The 14,586-nt window shown below is 43.2% G+C and overlaps 1 protein-coding gene across 2 annotated transcripts; it reads left to right on the top strand.

Annotated features, from left to right (window-relative positions):
• Window positions 1-5,182: 5,182 nt before the first annotated feature.
• On the top strand, window positions 5,183-13,479 carry wnt7ba (wingless-type MMTV integration site family, member 7Ba; the record flags this gene model as incomplete). Of its 2 annotated transcripts, none has more annotated exons than XM_080538664.1 (4): window positions 5,183-5,277; window positions 6,729-6,959; window positions 10,823-11,090; window positions 13,000-13,479. In XM_080538664.1, the coding sequence occupies 4 exons, from the start codon at window positions 5,183-5,185 to the stop codon at window positions 13,477-13,479; spliced, it is 1,074 nt and encodes a 357-aa protein (XP_080394790.1). The 2 variants fall into 2 exon arrangements, with proteins under 2 accessions (XP_080394790.1, XP_080394791.1); XM_080538665.1 differs by having other exon boundaries at window positions 5,191-5,273.
• Between the last annotated feature and the right edge of the window lie 1,107 nt (window positions 13,480-14,586).

Raw genomic sequence — 14,586 nt, 5'->3', positions numbered from 1 at the left:
GTGTGTGTGTGTGTGTGTATCAGTATGTTTCAACAAAGAAACCCAACCCACTGGACTAATGGCACTCACTATATCCTAGAGTAGAGACTTACCGAAATGTAATATTCTGTTAATTCCCAAAGCCTGCAAGGAGTGCAACAACTATTAACATGTGAGTTCATATACTTTCAGATTATGTAAACAGTCTGTAAAAGAGGTTAATTTCTCATTCTCTAAAACTTACACTGCACATAAATAATCAAATCCCTGCTCTCCTATTCACATTTATTTGTGTGTTCTGTAACTACAATTTTCTCTATTTTCTGATTAAATCTGAGCCAAAGAGGGAGTTATCTGATTTGTGAATCTGTGTAGAATTTGCAAAAAAATAAACCACAGACATAAACGTCCTATTGTGTATTCAGTGTCTGTACAAACACACTATTAAACTTCGGATTGGTTTAATGCATATCAGTGATAGAGATGCGATCCTGGCCACGGTGGGAACCAAGATGGCGCATACATTTGAGAGAAGTTCTGAACCGCTTCCATTCCAGGGTTTTGGTGGGGTGTTCCACAGCATGACCTCCGGCACTGTGAAATATGGATGCGAAGAGACCCCTAGTGGAGCTTTGGCGTATACTTTTAACACATGGTGAAACATGACAAAAATAGATCATCTATTCTATATTGTTTAATTTGAGTTCATTTTGCATGCTTGAAGTGTAAATAATACTGTACATGAAAATTCAATAACATACCCAATCACAAACAAACACTTTACTGCGAATTACAGTGCATACATTATTAGAATTAAACCCTGTAATAACATAACAGGACTGTGTGGGAAGCATGTGTTATAGGTTATGTTGTTGTCCATTGTGCTGAAATGTAGAGTGGTGGTGGTGATGATGATGATGATGATGATGATGATGGCGGTGGTGATGATGAAGGCAGAAGCCAGCTGAACCATTCCTTGGTCCTTTGTCTCCCTCTGTGGGAATGGCCTCAGAATTGAGATACCACACCTCGTAGACGCTCCCTCAGCATAGACTCAGAATCAGCTTAGCCTCCCCAAATCATAACTCAACCTTTCCATTTGGGGCCGGCAGGTAGCGTAGAGATTAGAGAGGCCAGCTAGCAATCAGAAAGTTGTTGGTCCGATCCCTGCCTCAGGAGGGGGCTGCATGTGAGCCGGTGGCTGGAAGGTTGCTGGTATCATATCTAAGGTGCCTACAACTGCCGTTGTACCTTTGAGCAAGGCACTTAACGCCTAATTGCTCCAGGGGCACTGACTATGGCTGACCTTCTGCCTAGAGCAGAAAATACATTTCGTTGGACTGTGCAAAGACAAAAAGCTTGAATCTAATCTAAATGAAGGATAATAATAACAGCATAGTAAATGGCTGACTTACAAGTAACACTAACATGTGGGTGCAGTATGGGAATACAGATAATAGACAATTCACACATTTGCCAAAGGGTCTTTCTCAATATCAAACGATTGCAATTATTGCTTACTTGTCTCAAGATGTTAAGTTTGTGAATGTATCTTGCAACATCTGTTAGAGGTTTAAAACTCACAAGCAAATGTTAAGAAAACCATAAAATCCTGTGTGTGTGTGTATGAAAGGGACAATTTCCATAGACTTTTATGTGCAGCATATTGTCGGAAATATGTCGTTTTCCATCCCTCCCTTCATCTGCTTTCCAAAAGTGTCAAGCTGCTGCGAGGACAATAACCACTCAAGCCCAGATTTGCGTTGTTTTTCCTAAATATGGGAACAATTTTCCTCTGTCAGTTTCAAGGTTTCGACAGACCGTCTGAACTGTGTAAATTAGATTCAATTACAAAGTCCCCACTTGGCAGTGTCGTAAACACTTTATACGACAGGCGCCCCCGGGTAAACTTTACTTTTCATCTCAGATATTGTATGATCCCCATGGAGCAGAGGGGGCAACAATAATTTTACCCTCTGCTTGTGTACATTATAAGTACCATGTGTTGTTACCATATGTTAGTCTTAACATATTACTGATGGATAATTGCTCATCCATTTTGGCAAAGCATGAAAGCAAATGAGTTGTGTGTGATTATGTGTCAACATCATTTTTGGTCACTGGATCTGACCTCACCTGACCTTTTGAAATGCTTAAATGAGTTGTTGCACAGTCAAATGGTAATGGCTTCCTTACTTCCTGTCCTTCGCTACCTTGTCCTGTGTTGTCAAAATCATTTTTAATGTGGACTCAATGCCACTGAAGACGGACAATTTCCATTGGCTTAAGTTTACTATTCTCCTGATGTGATCATACACCTTAACTGTCCCATCTGAGACATCTACTCCCCCCCCCCCCACCCCCCCCGGGACAGTTTCTCTACGACTACGAAACACTACAACTGCCAATGGCTCCAGGCCCGAGCATAGATTACTTTTTCCTGCTATGACTGGTGGATAGATGACTCACTTACTTAGTAAAATGTATGTGTTGTAAGTCGCTTTGGATAAAGGCGTCTGCCAAAATACGCAAAAAAAATCTAAAGTAAATTAAGGGAAATGGCTGTGAGCTCTGTGGAATGTCTTAAGGTGTCCAAACAGTTGTGTCATCAGTTCAGCTTCACTGAGATGAATGATGGTTGGTGGTCTCCTTATCAACAGCTCCTACTTTAAATGTTGTGATTTTTAGGATGATATATCATATATATACATATATACCTTCATATATGAAAGCAGAGGTTAGGGATTATCTCTTTCTCTTGTTTCTGATTCCTGCTGTGAGGTTCTCATCATGTTGTCAGTATCATTGTTTTGTGATGACCGGTGGTCATGTGTCTCTCTCTCTCCCTCTACACCCAATGATACCCAAGAGTGGAAGAAGAATCCCTTTACAGAACTAAACATGAGTAATAAATAATAATAACCCTAACCCTAATCATTAAAAAATAAAATAATAATAAAATAAACTGAGCTGCATATCTACATCACTGGTTAGTCCCTGTTGCGGATATAGAACATACATGGTATGTTATCTGGCTGGCTCATCCTGCCCTTCTTCAAGTTGCAGGGTAAAGGAGGACACTAATCTGCCTAAACCATCTATTCTTTGCGTTGAGTTAAAGGTCAGAAGTTATAGTTGGACCTACTTGTAATACAAGTCCTCTTTATTCTGGTCCAAAGTTGTCATCTCAAATGTCATATTGTATGTAATTCACTGTGACGCTTTCCCTGTGGCTGCGCGCACACACACACACACACACACACACACACACACACACACACACAGACAAAACACAAAATTCCTTTTCCATCTCCCAGTCTTGCTATGTAAAATATGAAAAGAAACAGATACCACTGTGTAGTCGTCCAGACAGTGAGTGCACTGCTTAAGTGCTGTCTTGGCTTTAGAACTGGTGGTCAAACAGACTAACAAGGGGGTTTGGATAGGGCAGGATTATTTGAGACAGAGAGAATCAGAGAAAGTTCCACATTTTCTGGTTGTAATGTTCTGCACCGCTGCGGATCCCAGGCCAAAGACGTTATCTGTGAGATGTTCTCTGGAACACAAGTCGAACAAGAGTTGAGGTTTGTGTGACAGAGGCTTTGTGCAAATGAAAGCTTGGATTGAGTTTTATCAGCAAGAACAGTCTAACTGCTGGCAGAAAGGCTTTTCTTTTTTAAAGGGTGCATCTGGGGGTATGGTTACACATAGTGGTCGAAGTGGGGGTGGATTTTTCTGACCTGATATTATCAATAAAGCATTGGGGTTGTTTTTCTTTCACTGATTGAAACAAAGCATACCTCACATAGTTCTGTGGGCTGTAAAGTCTCTAGTACTTCACTGACATGAAACTTCCAAAATGTCAACAGAAGACGAGAGACAACGTTGGTGTACTTTGCCCTCTTGCCTCTGAGAAAAGTAGCTCTATAAAAGTGTCCATCCTTTGAAGGTTTATGAAATTCAACAGGACCATCAACGCCCATTGTCCACTAACTCTCTCTGAGTTTCAAGGCAAACAAGCTTGTTAAAAGGAACATCAGTAAATATAATCCTACCGTTTTTGATGTTCTACAGCATTTTGAGGCTTTTATATGTATGCTCTCGTTTGCACCGCACGTGATTAAAGTGGCCCAGAATGAGAAAAGTTGTTTAAATATCTTTAGATCTGAATGAATCACACAGCTTATTCCACCTAAATTCATGTCAAGAGTAAGATTTCATCAATATGAGACATATTAGTGTTTTAATAGACATCACACGTATTTGACTTCATTGATGTGGCCTGTGATTATGTGAATCATTCCCTTACAACCACACGAGGGCGTCTTGTTAGGGTTTGGGAAATTAATTGCATCTCTGTTCCTCAAAGTGCATCGTGGCTTTCTGTAGACTAATTATTATTCCGCAAAATCTATATTATGTCTTGTGATATTAGGCGATATCATTCTAGGACACTTTTAGACTCTCTTACACTTTTATAATTTATCACCTGACACCTGCCCTGTCTCCGTGCACCAACTGTAGGAATTGGATGAGGCTTGTTACAGAAGGAACACCGAACAATGTCACGCTCAACTTTATTGAACAGCAAACTAACACTAAATTACAAAATATTACCCTATAGGCTACCGGTTATTTGTAGGCTATCCAATATGCGATCTGGAGAAAATAAAACATGCGCAAGGTGGCATGTGCCGAGTTTTCAATAACAATAAAGTAGACTAATAACCACATGTAAACGAACATGATATTCGAATATCAACAATATTATCAGCACATCAATGGCAAAACTCAGAGCAGGAGAGGCCATACCCATGTCCCGTTTCAACAAGGGGTGGGCGGATAGTACTATCTCCCTCTGCCAATGACAGTCCCTCTTGGGAGGCGAGAGAGTCACATCCCTGCTATCCGGGATCTCAAATCTGCCCACCAGTCCAGGTAGAGGACCTCACTCAGACACTGCCCCTACCGCCAAGAGATGAAGGGACCTGTTTCCACGCCCGAAGCTAACGCATGGACAGGGGAGCTTGGAGCTACTTTGCGCCAACGCTCCACCGACTAAGCGCCTCAGACACGAAGAATAGTTACCCCTACGCGAGCAGAGAAGCACTTTTGTTTTTATGCACAGGAAACTCCTGGACTAAAGGAATTATTTGCAAATTTGTTTTTTTTCACTCAAGCAAAGCAGCGGCCGCTGTGTTCAATGTCACCATGCTCATCATCTCGTCCCGCAGTGCGCTGCTGTCTGTCTACTATCCCCAGATCTTCCTCATCCTTACAAGCGGTAGCTACCTGTAGGTTGGCACATCTGATTTTTTAAACTTCTGTTCAATTAAGAGGCTATGGTGTCAACACCGATTTAGTGAGCAGCCTACATAGGCAGCCCTGATGTTTTTTTCTGCATGTGTAAAATCTCTTAAATGATCACTCATTGAAGGACTAATTTATGCAGGCAATTATTAGACCAATTTACGCATCTGAAATTTAAATTAAAATAAACAACAAAAATACACGCGTGTAGTGTAATATCCATGCATTTGATTTTATTTGGTAAATGGCAAGCTCACAATGTGTTAAAAGTGATTGAATTTAATACATTTATTGTAAAAGAAAAGGTATTAAAGAGCCTGGTATTTAGGTTTTGTTCCAGCCATACAGTTTAATCTGAGCCTTTTAGATTGTATAGTACAATGCCTAAAGGATAACATATTAACTACATATTAACTAGATAACTATTTACTATTATAAGCATGGTGGTCTGTAAAATAGATTAATTTTAACACTGACAGATATGTCCTTGAATAGGCCTAGCGTATGGCACATGGTGCACAGGTTCGCAATAACTGCATCAGAATGTTTGCCATAGGATTGAATGAAATCAATGTGTTTTCATAGATTTTTAAATGACAGATGACGTTATTTTCTCAGTTAGCAATTGTGAATTGATGAGATTACCTGACTAGTGGGGATTTAAGCATTACAGCATCATGCATGTTCGTATGCGCGGAGCTCGTCATGCAAAGGCTGTAATTGAAAAGCACATATGGAAAAGAGCAATGTCGCTTGCCGACATCCTGTGTTCTGGTGACACAAACCAGAATAAAGAGTCCATTCTCATTACATTAAAAAACCCAGGCCCTCACAGAGCGAATGATTACTGAAACATACATTTCATACAGGCGCACGCCCGATTCCTAGAATAGATGAGGTCCATGGTTTCAGTGAAAAAATGGGAATAATTCAGAGATGGTTTGAACTCATTGGCTAACCATTGTTTATTTTTTATGAATTGTAAAACCTCATTCAACCTAAAGTAGATGCACGGAGGTCTTGCGAAAACTTCTGAGGTCATGTTACTGGGTCTGATTGTTAAATCTCCACACCAGATCTTAAATGTTTATTTAAAGGTATTTTTTTGGTCAAACCTCAGTCTCTGCTTCATCAATTGTAAATCAGTTACTATCAAAGACACAAAATGTAAGATAGATATAGGCCTTTTTGCACCAATGTGCGTGCCTCTTGACCTTTAGGCTACCTCTGTTTGTATGCATGTAGCAGATCTCGCTAAAGATTCTCATAATTGAAACTCAATGACATGAGTCTAACTAACAATTCTGATGTTAACCAGCCCACTCTCTTTTAATAGCCTTGTCATCTGTAGCTCATATTCACCCTCCCTCTCTCTCTCTCTCTCTCTCTCTCTCTCTCTCTCTCTCTCTGCCCCCCCCCCCCCCCTCACCCGCCCACAGGGCCCTATCCTCTGTGGTAGCTCTGGGCGCCAACATCATCTGCAATAAAATCCCAGGGCTGGCCCCCCGTCAGCGCGCCCTCTGCCAGAGTCGCCCGGATGCCATCATTGCCATCGGCGAGGGCGCCCAGCTGGGCATCAACGAGTGCCAGTACCAGTTCCGCTACGGTCGCTGGAACTGCTCCGCTCTGGGAGAGAGGACCGTCTTCGGACAAGAGCTGAGAGTAGGTCAGTCTGCTGCTGCCTGCTGCTGCGCTGCACACCGCGATGGCGATGACTTACACTCACCGAAACACTTTATTAGGAACACCTGTACACCTTCTCATTCATTCATGTGGTGTAATGGTGTGGGGAATGTTTTCTTGTTGGCATAATTTGGGCCCGTTAATACCAGTCAATCATCACTTGAATGCCACAGCCTATTTGAGTATTGTTGCTGACCGTGTGTCCCTTCATGGCCACAATGTACCCATCTTCTAATGGCTACTTCCAGCATGATAATGCACAGAGTGTGTCACAGAGCAAAAGTCGTCTCAAACTGGTTTCATGAACATGACAATGAGTTCAGTGTACTTCAGTGGCCTTCCCAGTCACGGATCTGAGTCCAATAGAACACCTTTTGGGATGTGGTCGAACGGGAGATTCACAGCTTGAAGAGCTGAGCTTTTCAAGTGCACCTGAAAAATCTGCAGGAATTGCGTGATGCAATCATGTCATCATGGACCAGAATCTCCAAGGAATGTTTCCAACATCTTGTGCGCTCTTCAATGCCATGAAGAACTGAGGCTGGTTTTGAGAGCAAAGGGAGGCCTTACCCAGTATTAATATAGTGTTCCTAATAAAGTGTTCGGTGAGTGCATGACTTGTGTGTGACCGTGTATGACTTCTACATGACTTCATACATTGAAAAAAAACAAAAAACATCTTACGCTGTGGTTAGCGCTCTCCTTCCACCCCCGGTGGTGAAGCATGTGTTGTTCTGAGTGAGTTGTTGCTCCTCAACATGGAGACGTGGAGTAGAGTGGCGTAACCTCCAAGAACCTCCAAGAACAAGAACTGATGAACAGAGAGCACCAGTGAGAGAGAAACTCTTCCGATGAGAGTTCACTCTCTTGACAGCAATAACCGCAATGACTCCAACGAAACGAGGACAATTGAAACATGACTCCTGGTCTCTCGTGTTCCTGAAGGGGTTTCAATCTCGTAGCGCCTCTGTGTGACACCATAGCGGAGGGATCAGCGTTGCCTTTGGATGGGAGCTTGATTTGTGACATTCATTAAAGCGATGCTGTCGCAAATTCGGTTGAATTATTGCGGCAAGAGAAAGAATGTCCACAGTTGGAGGTCTATCTATCACTGTCTTCTCCTGAAGATCTGTAGGCCCACAGAAAATCAATGTTATCTGTTAACAGAGGCATACGCCACGCATCTCTCTGGTTTCAGTCAGCATTCCCCAGATTCACTTCTCACGGCAGGATCTCTCTTAATGCGGCGCTCTTATATAAATTCTCTCTCAGTCAGAAATGTTTTGTTGTGGTTTCGCTGTGGTCTGGAGCTGTGTTTAATCCAACAGCTCTGGTAACAATCACTCCTCACAGGGAGACCCATGTAGACCAGCTGACTGCTGGATCCCTTTATTTCTTTTGTTTGAGGAAATGTATCTATTTCTCATCTGTGGTGTGTTGTAGGGACACTCGGCGCTCAGCTTGTCCCTTGTGCTCTACATGCGGAAGGGTTGAGCTAGCAGAAACCCACAGGAACACTTAACATGGAGTCAATGTTATTCCTGTGTATTAACACTGTAATTACCCATAACCAAACACATTGTATTGTATCAACGTGTTATTACATAGTAATTGCTTTGTAATAGCATACTGTGGTGGACCTTTTGTTATTACACAGCAGGAATAGGGACTGTTAAAGTAAAGGGCATTTAGTGAAAGTGCTGCTGATCGTTAGGCAAGTTATTTTAAGTCTCTGGTTGAGTTGGTGGTGAGCGGTTAGATCTCTCACCTCTCAAGTTGGCTCTTTGATTCAGGCTCCTGCCTGCCGGGTTCGAAAAATCTTGCCTGGAAAATTCTACCTTTTTTACATAATGTCTGCCTCATACTCATCCTATGGGCATTTCAACAATGTCAAGTCAGCAATCAGAGAGGCACCATGGGGTACCGAGAGGTTTAATCCTTCGTTTGATTGATCAGCTGGGACTGTGAGCTCATTAACCATTGAGAAAGACCGGAGTTTTTCCCTGACCACTAATCGAAGCCAGCTCCAGCAGTTGAACACCAACAATGGACCCATGCATGTATTACTGTACAATCCAAATAAATAGCTGTGCTGTGGATGGCGTTTCCCTGGGCCCAGGCCTGAGGAACACAATATTCAGAATGGCTGGATTAATTCTGCCTGATGACAGAGGACTTCAGGGTTTGTTAGGAGTTATGGATCAGAGAACCACAGACCTAATGGTTTCTTCCAGTGAGTTTGTCAGGTTGGAGAGCAGCCATCGCTTCGGCCTTCTAAAGAGACACCATGCATTAATACTAGAGGTTATTGAAGAGGTTAAAGAATGGAAGCCAAAAGATCTTGATCAGGGAGAGGGAAATATCCTATTACACGGAGCAATAGTAGTATGTTATGTATTAATTCCCTTCCTATGCTGTTAATATAGAAAAGTGTTTGTTCTGACATCGAGAGGGTGGCATGGAGAGGTTCTGGCGGGGGAGGTGGGGGGGGGGGGGGGTTGTTAAGTGCTCTGGCGGTATAGTTTGACACAAAGTGACATGGGATCAGTGAAAGAATAGGCATAACTCATTGTAAGTTACCACCAGATACAAAGACATACAGAGTAAGTCATTACTTAATTAACGCTCACTTACAATTGATCTAGTATCTTTATATGGACGTATGTGCTTCTTAGCTTCCTCTTTAAATAAGCAAACGTTTATACAGTACAGCAGATGATACCTTGTTATCAAGTGATACAGTACCAACATCACGTCATTCAAAGATTACTCCTCATGCAGCGTAGTCTGGCTGTCAGACTACTTCAGCATTAAAAAAAACGAGAGTGAGAAAGGAGAAGGAAAAAAACTGAAACAACAAGTTCGTTCGTACAGAACATACAAAATGGGAGACGGCGATTCCCACAGTGTTGTCCCTTCGACAGCACAGAGACACAGAGAAGGCTCCTCAGGCCGACCAGCAGATGTCACTTGTGTTTTCTCACTTGCTTCTTACCGCCCAGAGAGAAGGAACACTTCTGGGATAGTGGTGGCCTATGAGTTCAAATCCCACCTGGGAACACCACCACTAGTGTGCCCTTGAGTAAGGCACTTAGCCCTAAATTACTCCAGGGAGACTGTCCCTGTGATCTCTGATTGTAAATCGCTTTGGATATAAGCGTCTGCTAAATGGTTAAAAATATAAATGTACTTTTGAGAGTTTCACTTACTGTTGGCAGTGACTGTAGAGAGACACTGTACTGTATATCTAATCATAACTCATATGGAAGGTGGGCAGGAGAGGCAGGTGGAGGACAGACCATTCCTTATTCCATTTCATGCATTACAATGAGACCGCCCTCTGATTTCTACCTCCACCAGCCTCCACAGAGTGTGTGGTACAATATGGCCTGAGGGCCTGTAGCTGCCACATCCATCTTGAATCTGTCATAACCACAGCTTTAAAGGAGTACCTAATGTTTTTCTTACATTGCTCCAGGTATGTTAACACAGACAGTTTGCAGAGTAATTGCATCTCTTGCCAACCAAGCACAAAAAAAGAAGTATTAAGTAGCTACTGTATAACTGCTTGTACTGTAGCCTACTCCCTGTCCAAGTACAAGTGTATTATATAGGGTTATGACACTGGTACCGTGCCTCTCTACTGCAGGGAAATACCCCAAAAGGGTCCAGAGGCTATTAGCCCCATGAAAGCACATCAACACACATTGAACAAACCATCAATACCAGAGCTCACATCCTCTCTTCTCTGTATACAGTGTCCACACTATGTTGTGTATTGCACGGTGGTGGTGGTGTCACTGTATATGAATAAACGTGATCACGATGGTTCTGTGTCGTCCACAGGCAGCAGAGAGGCCGCGTTCACCTACGCCATCACGGCAGCCGGGGTGGCCCACGCCGTGACCGCCGCCTGTAGCCAAGGCAACCTGACCCAGTGTGGCTGCGACCGGGAGAAGCAGGGCTACCACGACCAGGAGGAGGGCTGGAAGTGGGGCGGGTGCTCTGCTGACGTCAAGTACGGCGTGGATTTCTCACGGCGCTTCGTGGACGCCCGCGAGATCAAGAAGAATGCCCGGAGGCTGATGAACCTCCACAACAATGAGGCGGGGCGAAGGGTGAGTGGAACACACACCAGAACACCCACACCCCCCACACACACGCAAAACTAGATCACAACTACTGTACTGTTAAAGCGTTGGTCTCTTTGCAATGAATGCAGCATGAATTTACATGATGTGGTGGAATGGTTATTACTAATGAACCATCAAACTTTTGCTCTGTACCAGTGTTTTCCAATCCTGGTCTTTGAGAGCCACATAGCTGTTTTTTTGGCGGGGGGGGGGGGGGGAGGGGGGGGGGGCTGCATAGTGTTTAGTACCAACCCAACTAAAGCCCACTAAAGCCCACAGACACTGTGGCACTCCAGGACCTGGGTTGGACGACATTGTTTTGACAATGTGAATCTGACAGTCAGTCCTAATAGACAACACTTACACATTGAATCTAATATATCAAAAGACTGTTAGGCCCTGTATTAAGCTCAGAAACAGTCCATCTACAGCTACATAAAGCTAATTTATGGTTTTAATTGTGTGTGTGTGTGTGTGTGTATGTGCGTGCGCGGGTTTGCGGGTGTGTGTGTGTGTATGTGTATGTGTGTGTATGTTGCCAGGCCGGCAAAGACAGCTGCCAAATGGAGTTCTGCCATAGCCCTGCAGTCCATTAATTGAATTACAGACCATTAAGTCAGGATACAGGATATTATTGCAAGTCTCTCTCTCTTCCTCTCTCAGTGGCAGCACCAAAAACCATGCTTCTGCACCAGTGAACACACTGAACCAACCGAAACGGGGGCCAAAAAGTCCCCAAACTGGACAGCAGTGCAATAGAGATGTATCTCCTGATACATGATTCGATTGACTGGCCACACAGTAATCCCCATCTTCTTTAATTTTACAAATAGTGATAACAATAATACATTCATGTCAAATGTCAAAATCGATCAACATCTTTTGTATTCTGGGAAGAGACTTTGAGATTTTGAGGAGTGGGTCGTGTTTGAAATGTTCAGATTGAATTGCAACTTGAAAGTCAGATATTGTCAAATTGAGTTACTACTTGGAAGTCGGGTATATATAAATCGTATCCTGCCCTGCTTCAATGTTGTCAGCTAGATATATCTGTAAAGCATAAAAAAAGCAAATTTGTTTCTAACCTCAATGGTAACATAATACGTGTATGGTTGCATGAGGCTTCTGGACATTTTTCCTGTCCATTATGTGGTCTTCAGAAAGGTAGAGTAAATTAGAGAGTACAGTCTTTAGACATAAGTTATTTTCCCCTTGTGTTTGACATATAGCTGGCATAACTGTCCATCTAGATTTTAAAAATATGTGCTAAAGCATGGAATCTAGGTAATTTGTATGGAAATATTAGGACAAATTAATAAAATAATAGAGATACACACTGACAATGCAGAGACATAATAAGCATGCTGATCAATGATTGCATTATCTGTCTAACGGCATCCTATATCTAAATATAATACAGCAACTGCCACTGGGCGGACGCTTTTTACCCTAAAGCGACTCAGTACAGTGAGTGCATACATTTTTAGCATACGTGTATAGTCTCTCGATATGTTGTCTTCAATATATGGTCTTCGAGCAGGAATCGAACTCACAACATAAGCATAGCTAGTGCCATGCTCTACACAACATAAGCATTGCTAGTGCCATGCTCTATACAACATAAGCATTGCTAGTGCCATGCTCTACACAACATAAGCAATGCTAGTGCCATGCTCTACACAACATTGCTAGTGCCATGCTCTACACAACATAAGCATTGCTAGTGCCATGCTCTACACAACATAAGCATTGCTAGTGCCATGCTCTACACAACATAAGCATTGCTAGTGCCACACGAGACCATCTACTGCAGCACCACCTGCCGTAGAGCTGGCATTAATCTAACCATCTCCCCTCTCTCCCCTGTCCCCTGTCCTCTGTCCGTCCGCCTCAGATTCTGGAGGAGAGGATGAAGCTGGAGTGTAAGTGCCACGGGGTCTCGGGCTCCTGCACCACCAAGACCTGCTGGACCACCCTCCCCAAGTTCCGGGAGATCGGCTACATGCTGAAGGAGCGCTACGGAGGCGCGGTGCAGGTGGAGCCGGTGCGGGCCTCGCGACTCCGCCAACCCTCCTTCCTGCGCCTGAAGGAGGCCCGGGGGTACCAGAAGCCCACGGACACGGACCTCGTGTACCTGGAGCGCTCCCCCAACTACTGCGAGGAGGACACCATCACAGGGAGCACAGGGACTCGAGGGAGGCTGTGTAACCACACCTCGCCCCACACCGACGGCTGCAACCTGATGTGCTGCGGGCGTGGCCACAACACCCACCAGTACACCCGTGTGTGGCAGTGCAACTGCAAGTTCCAGTGGTGTTGCTTCGTCAAGTGCAACACCTGCAGCGAGAGGTCAGAGGTGTTCACTTGCAAGTAGGGAGAGGGAGGGATGATGGGATAAGGGACGAGCGACAAGGCAAGGCTATGAGATGAGAGAGGATACAAGGAAGTGGACTAAGGAAAGGAGTGGACTCGACAGAGTGGACTTGAGAATATTTCACTTCTTCGTGGCATCATTTTGCACATTGGACATCCTATTTGTTTTTGTTGTTGTTGTCGTTTCTTTAAGACAAAACTAAAAATGTAAAACAGACTTTTTGAAAATTACTTTGAGAAAGTAGGCGAATCATGTTTTCTTGTGCGCTGACTGGAAACTGTGACATATATAGAATACGATGTGTTTGCAGGATATGTATGAAGTGCAAGGGATTGGTTGTTCACTTTTTGTCTCCAACAAAGCAAACAGAAAACATTTTGGCCCAAATGTAATGAACACCAAGATGCGGTAGTCAGCCCATTGCAGACACAGGTCAATCTACGAGCAAAACAAGCTCTTGTGTTTGAGATGGGGAGGGAGGAAGAAAGTGACCGATTGACAAAATGAAAAGTTCAAACTGGAAATGGTACATCAGCAAAGTGCCTTTTGACTGCGATCGCTGTGGACTGTAAAATGGTGGCATACCTAAACTGTCCAGTCACACTGTAATTATCTGTTTGAACACTGAATATAAATGATTTATTTATGTTAAAATATCTTTCAAACAAAAGTCTTAATAGTATGGATAGCGATGTTGAATTGCTGGTCAACAATTTTTTTTTCTTTTTCAAATCATCTTGATTGCTACTGACAAGTTTAAAGCTGGGTGTATCAGATAACATTGTGGCATTGCGCTTTTATAGAAGCCACCGGAACAGAAGCAATATCATTTTTCTGCTATTTTCATTTTCTTAACCTGCGCATTTGTATTGACTTACAGTAGCAAGTGAAACTAGCTCTCTATTATTTTGCGCCCGCAATCCTCTCTCTGTTCATCGAACAGGACATCAACATGTTGTTGGGATTCTGGAGGAGTGCTGCACTGACTTATTTACCATAGAGGACAGAGCCTAGATTAAAAAAGAAAAAAAGAAAAAAAAGAAATGTGGAAAAAAAAGAAAAGAAAAGAAAAGAAAAAAAAAAACGCCAATTTTAGGCCTTACAGTT

Source organism: Nansenia antarctica (genome assembly GCF_963989245.1).
Source record: "Nansenia antarctica genome assembly, chromosome: 8".
Classification (NCBI taxonomy): domain Eukaryota; kingdom Metazoa; phylum Chordata; class Actinopteri; order Argentiniformes; family Microstomatidae; genus Nansenia; species Nansenia antarctica.
Note: the sequence above shows the minus strand (reverse complement) of the source record. Positions and strands in the feature narration are given on the sequence as shown.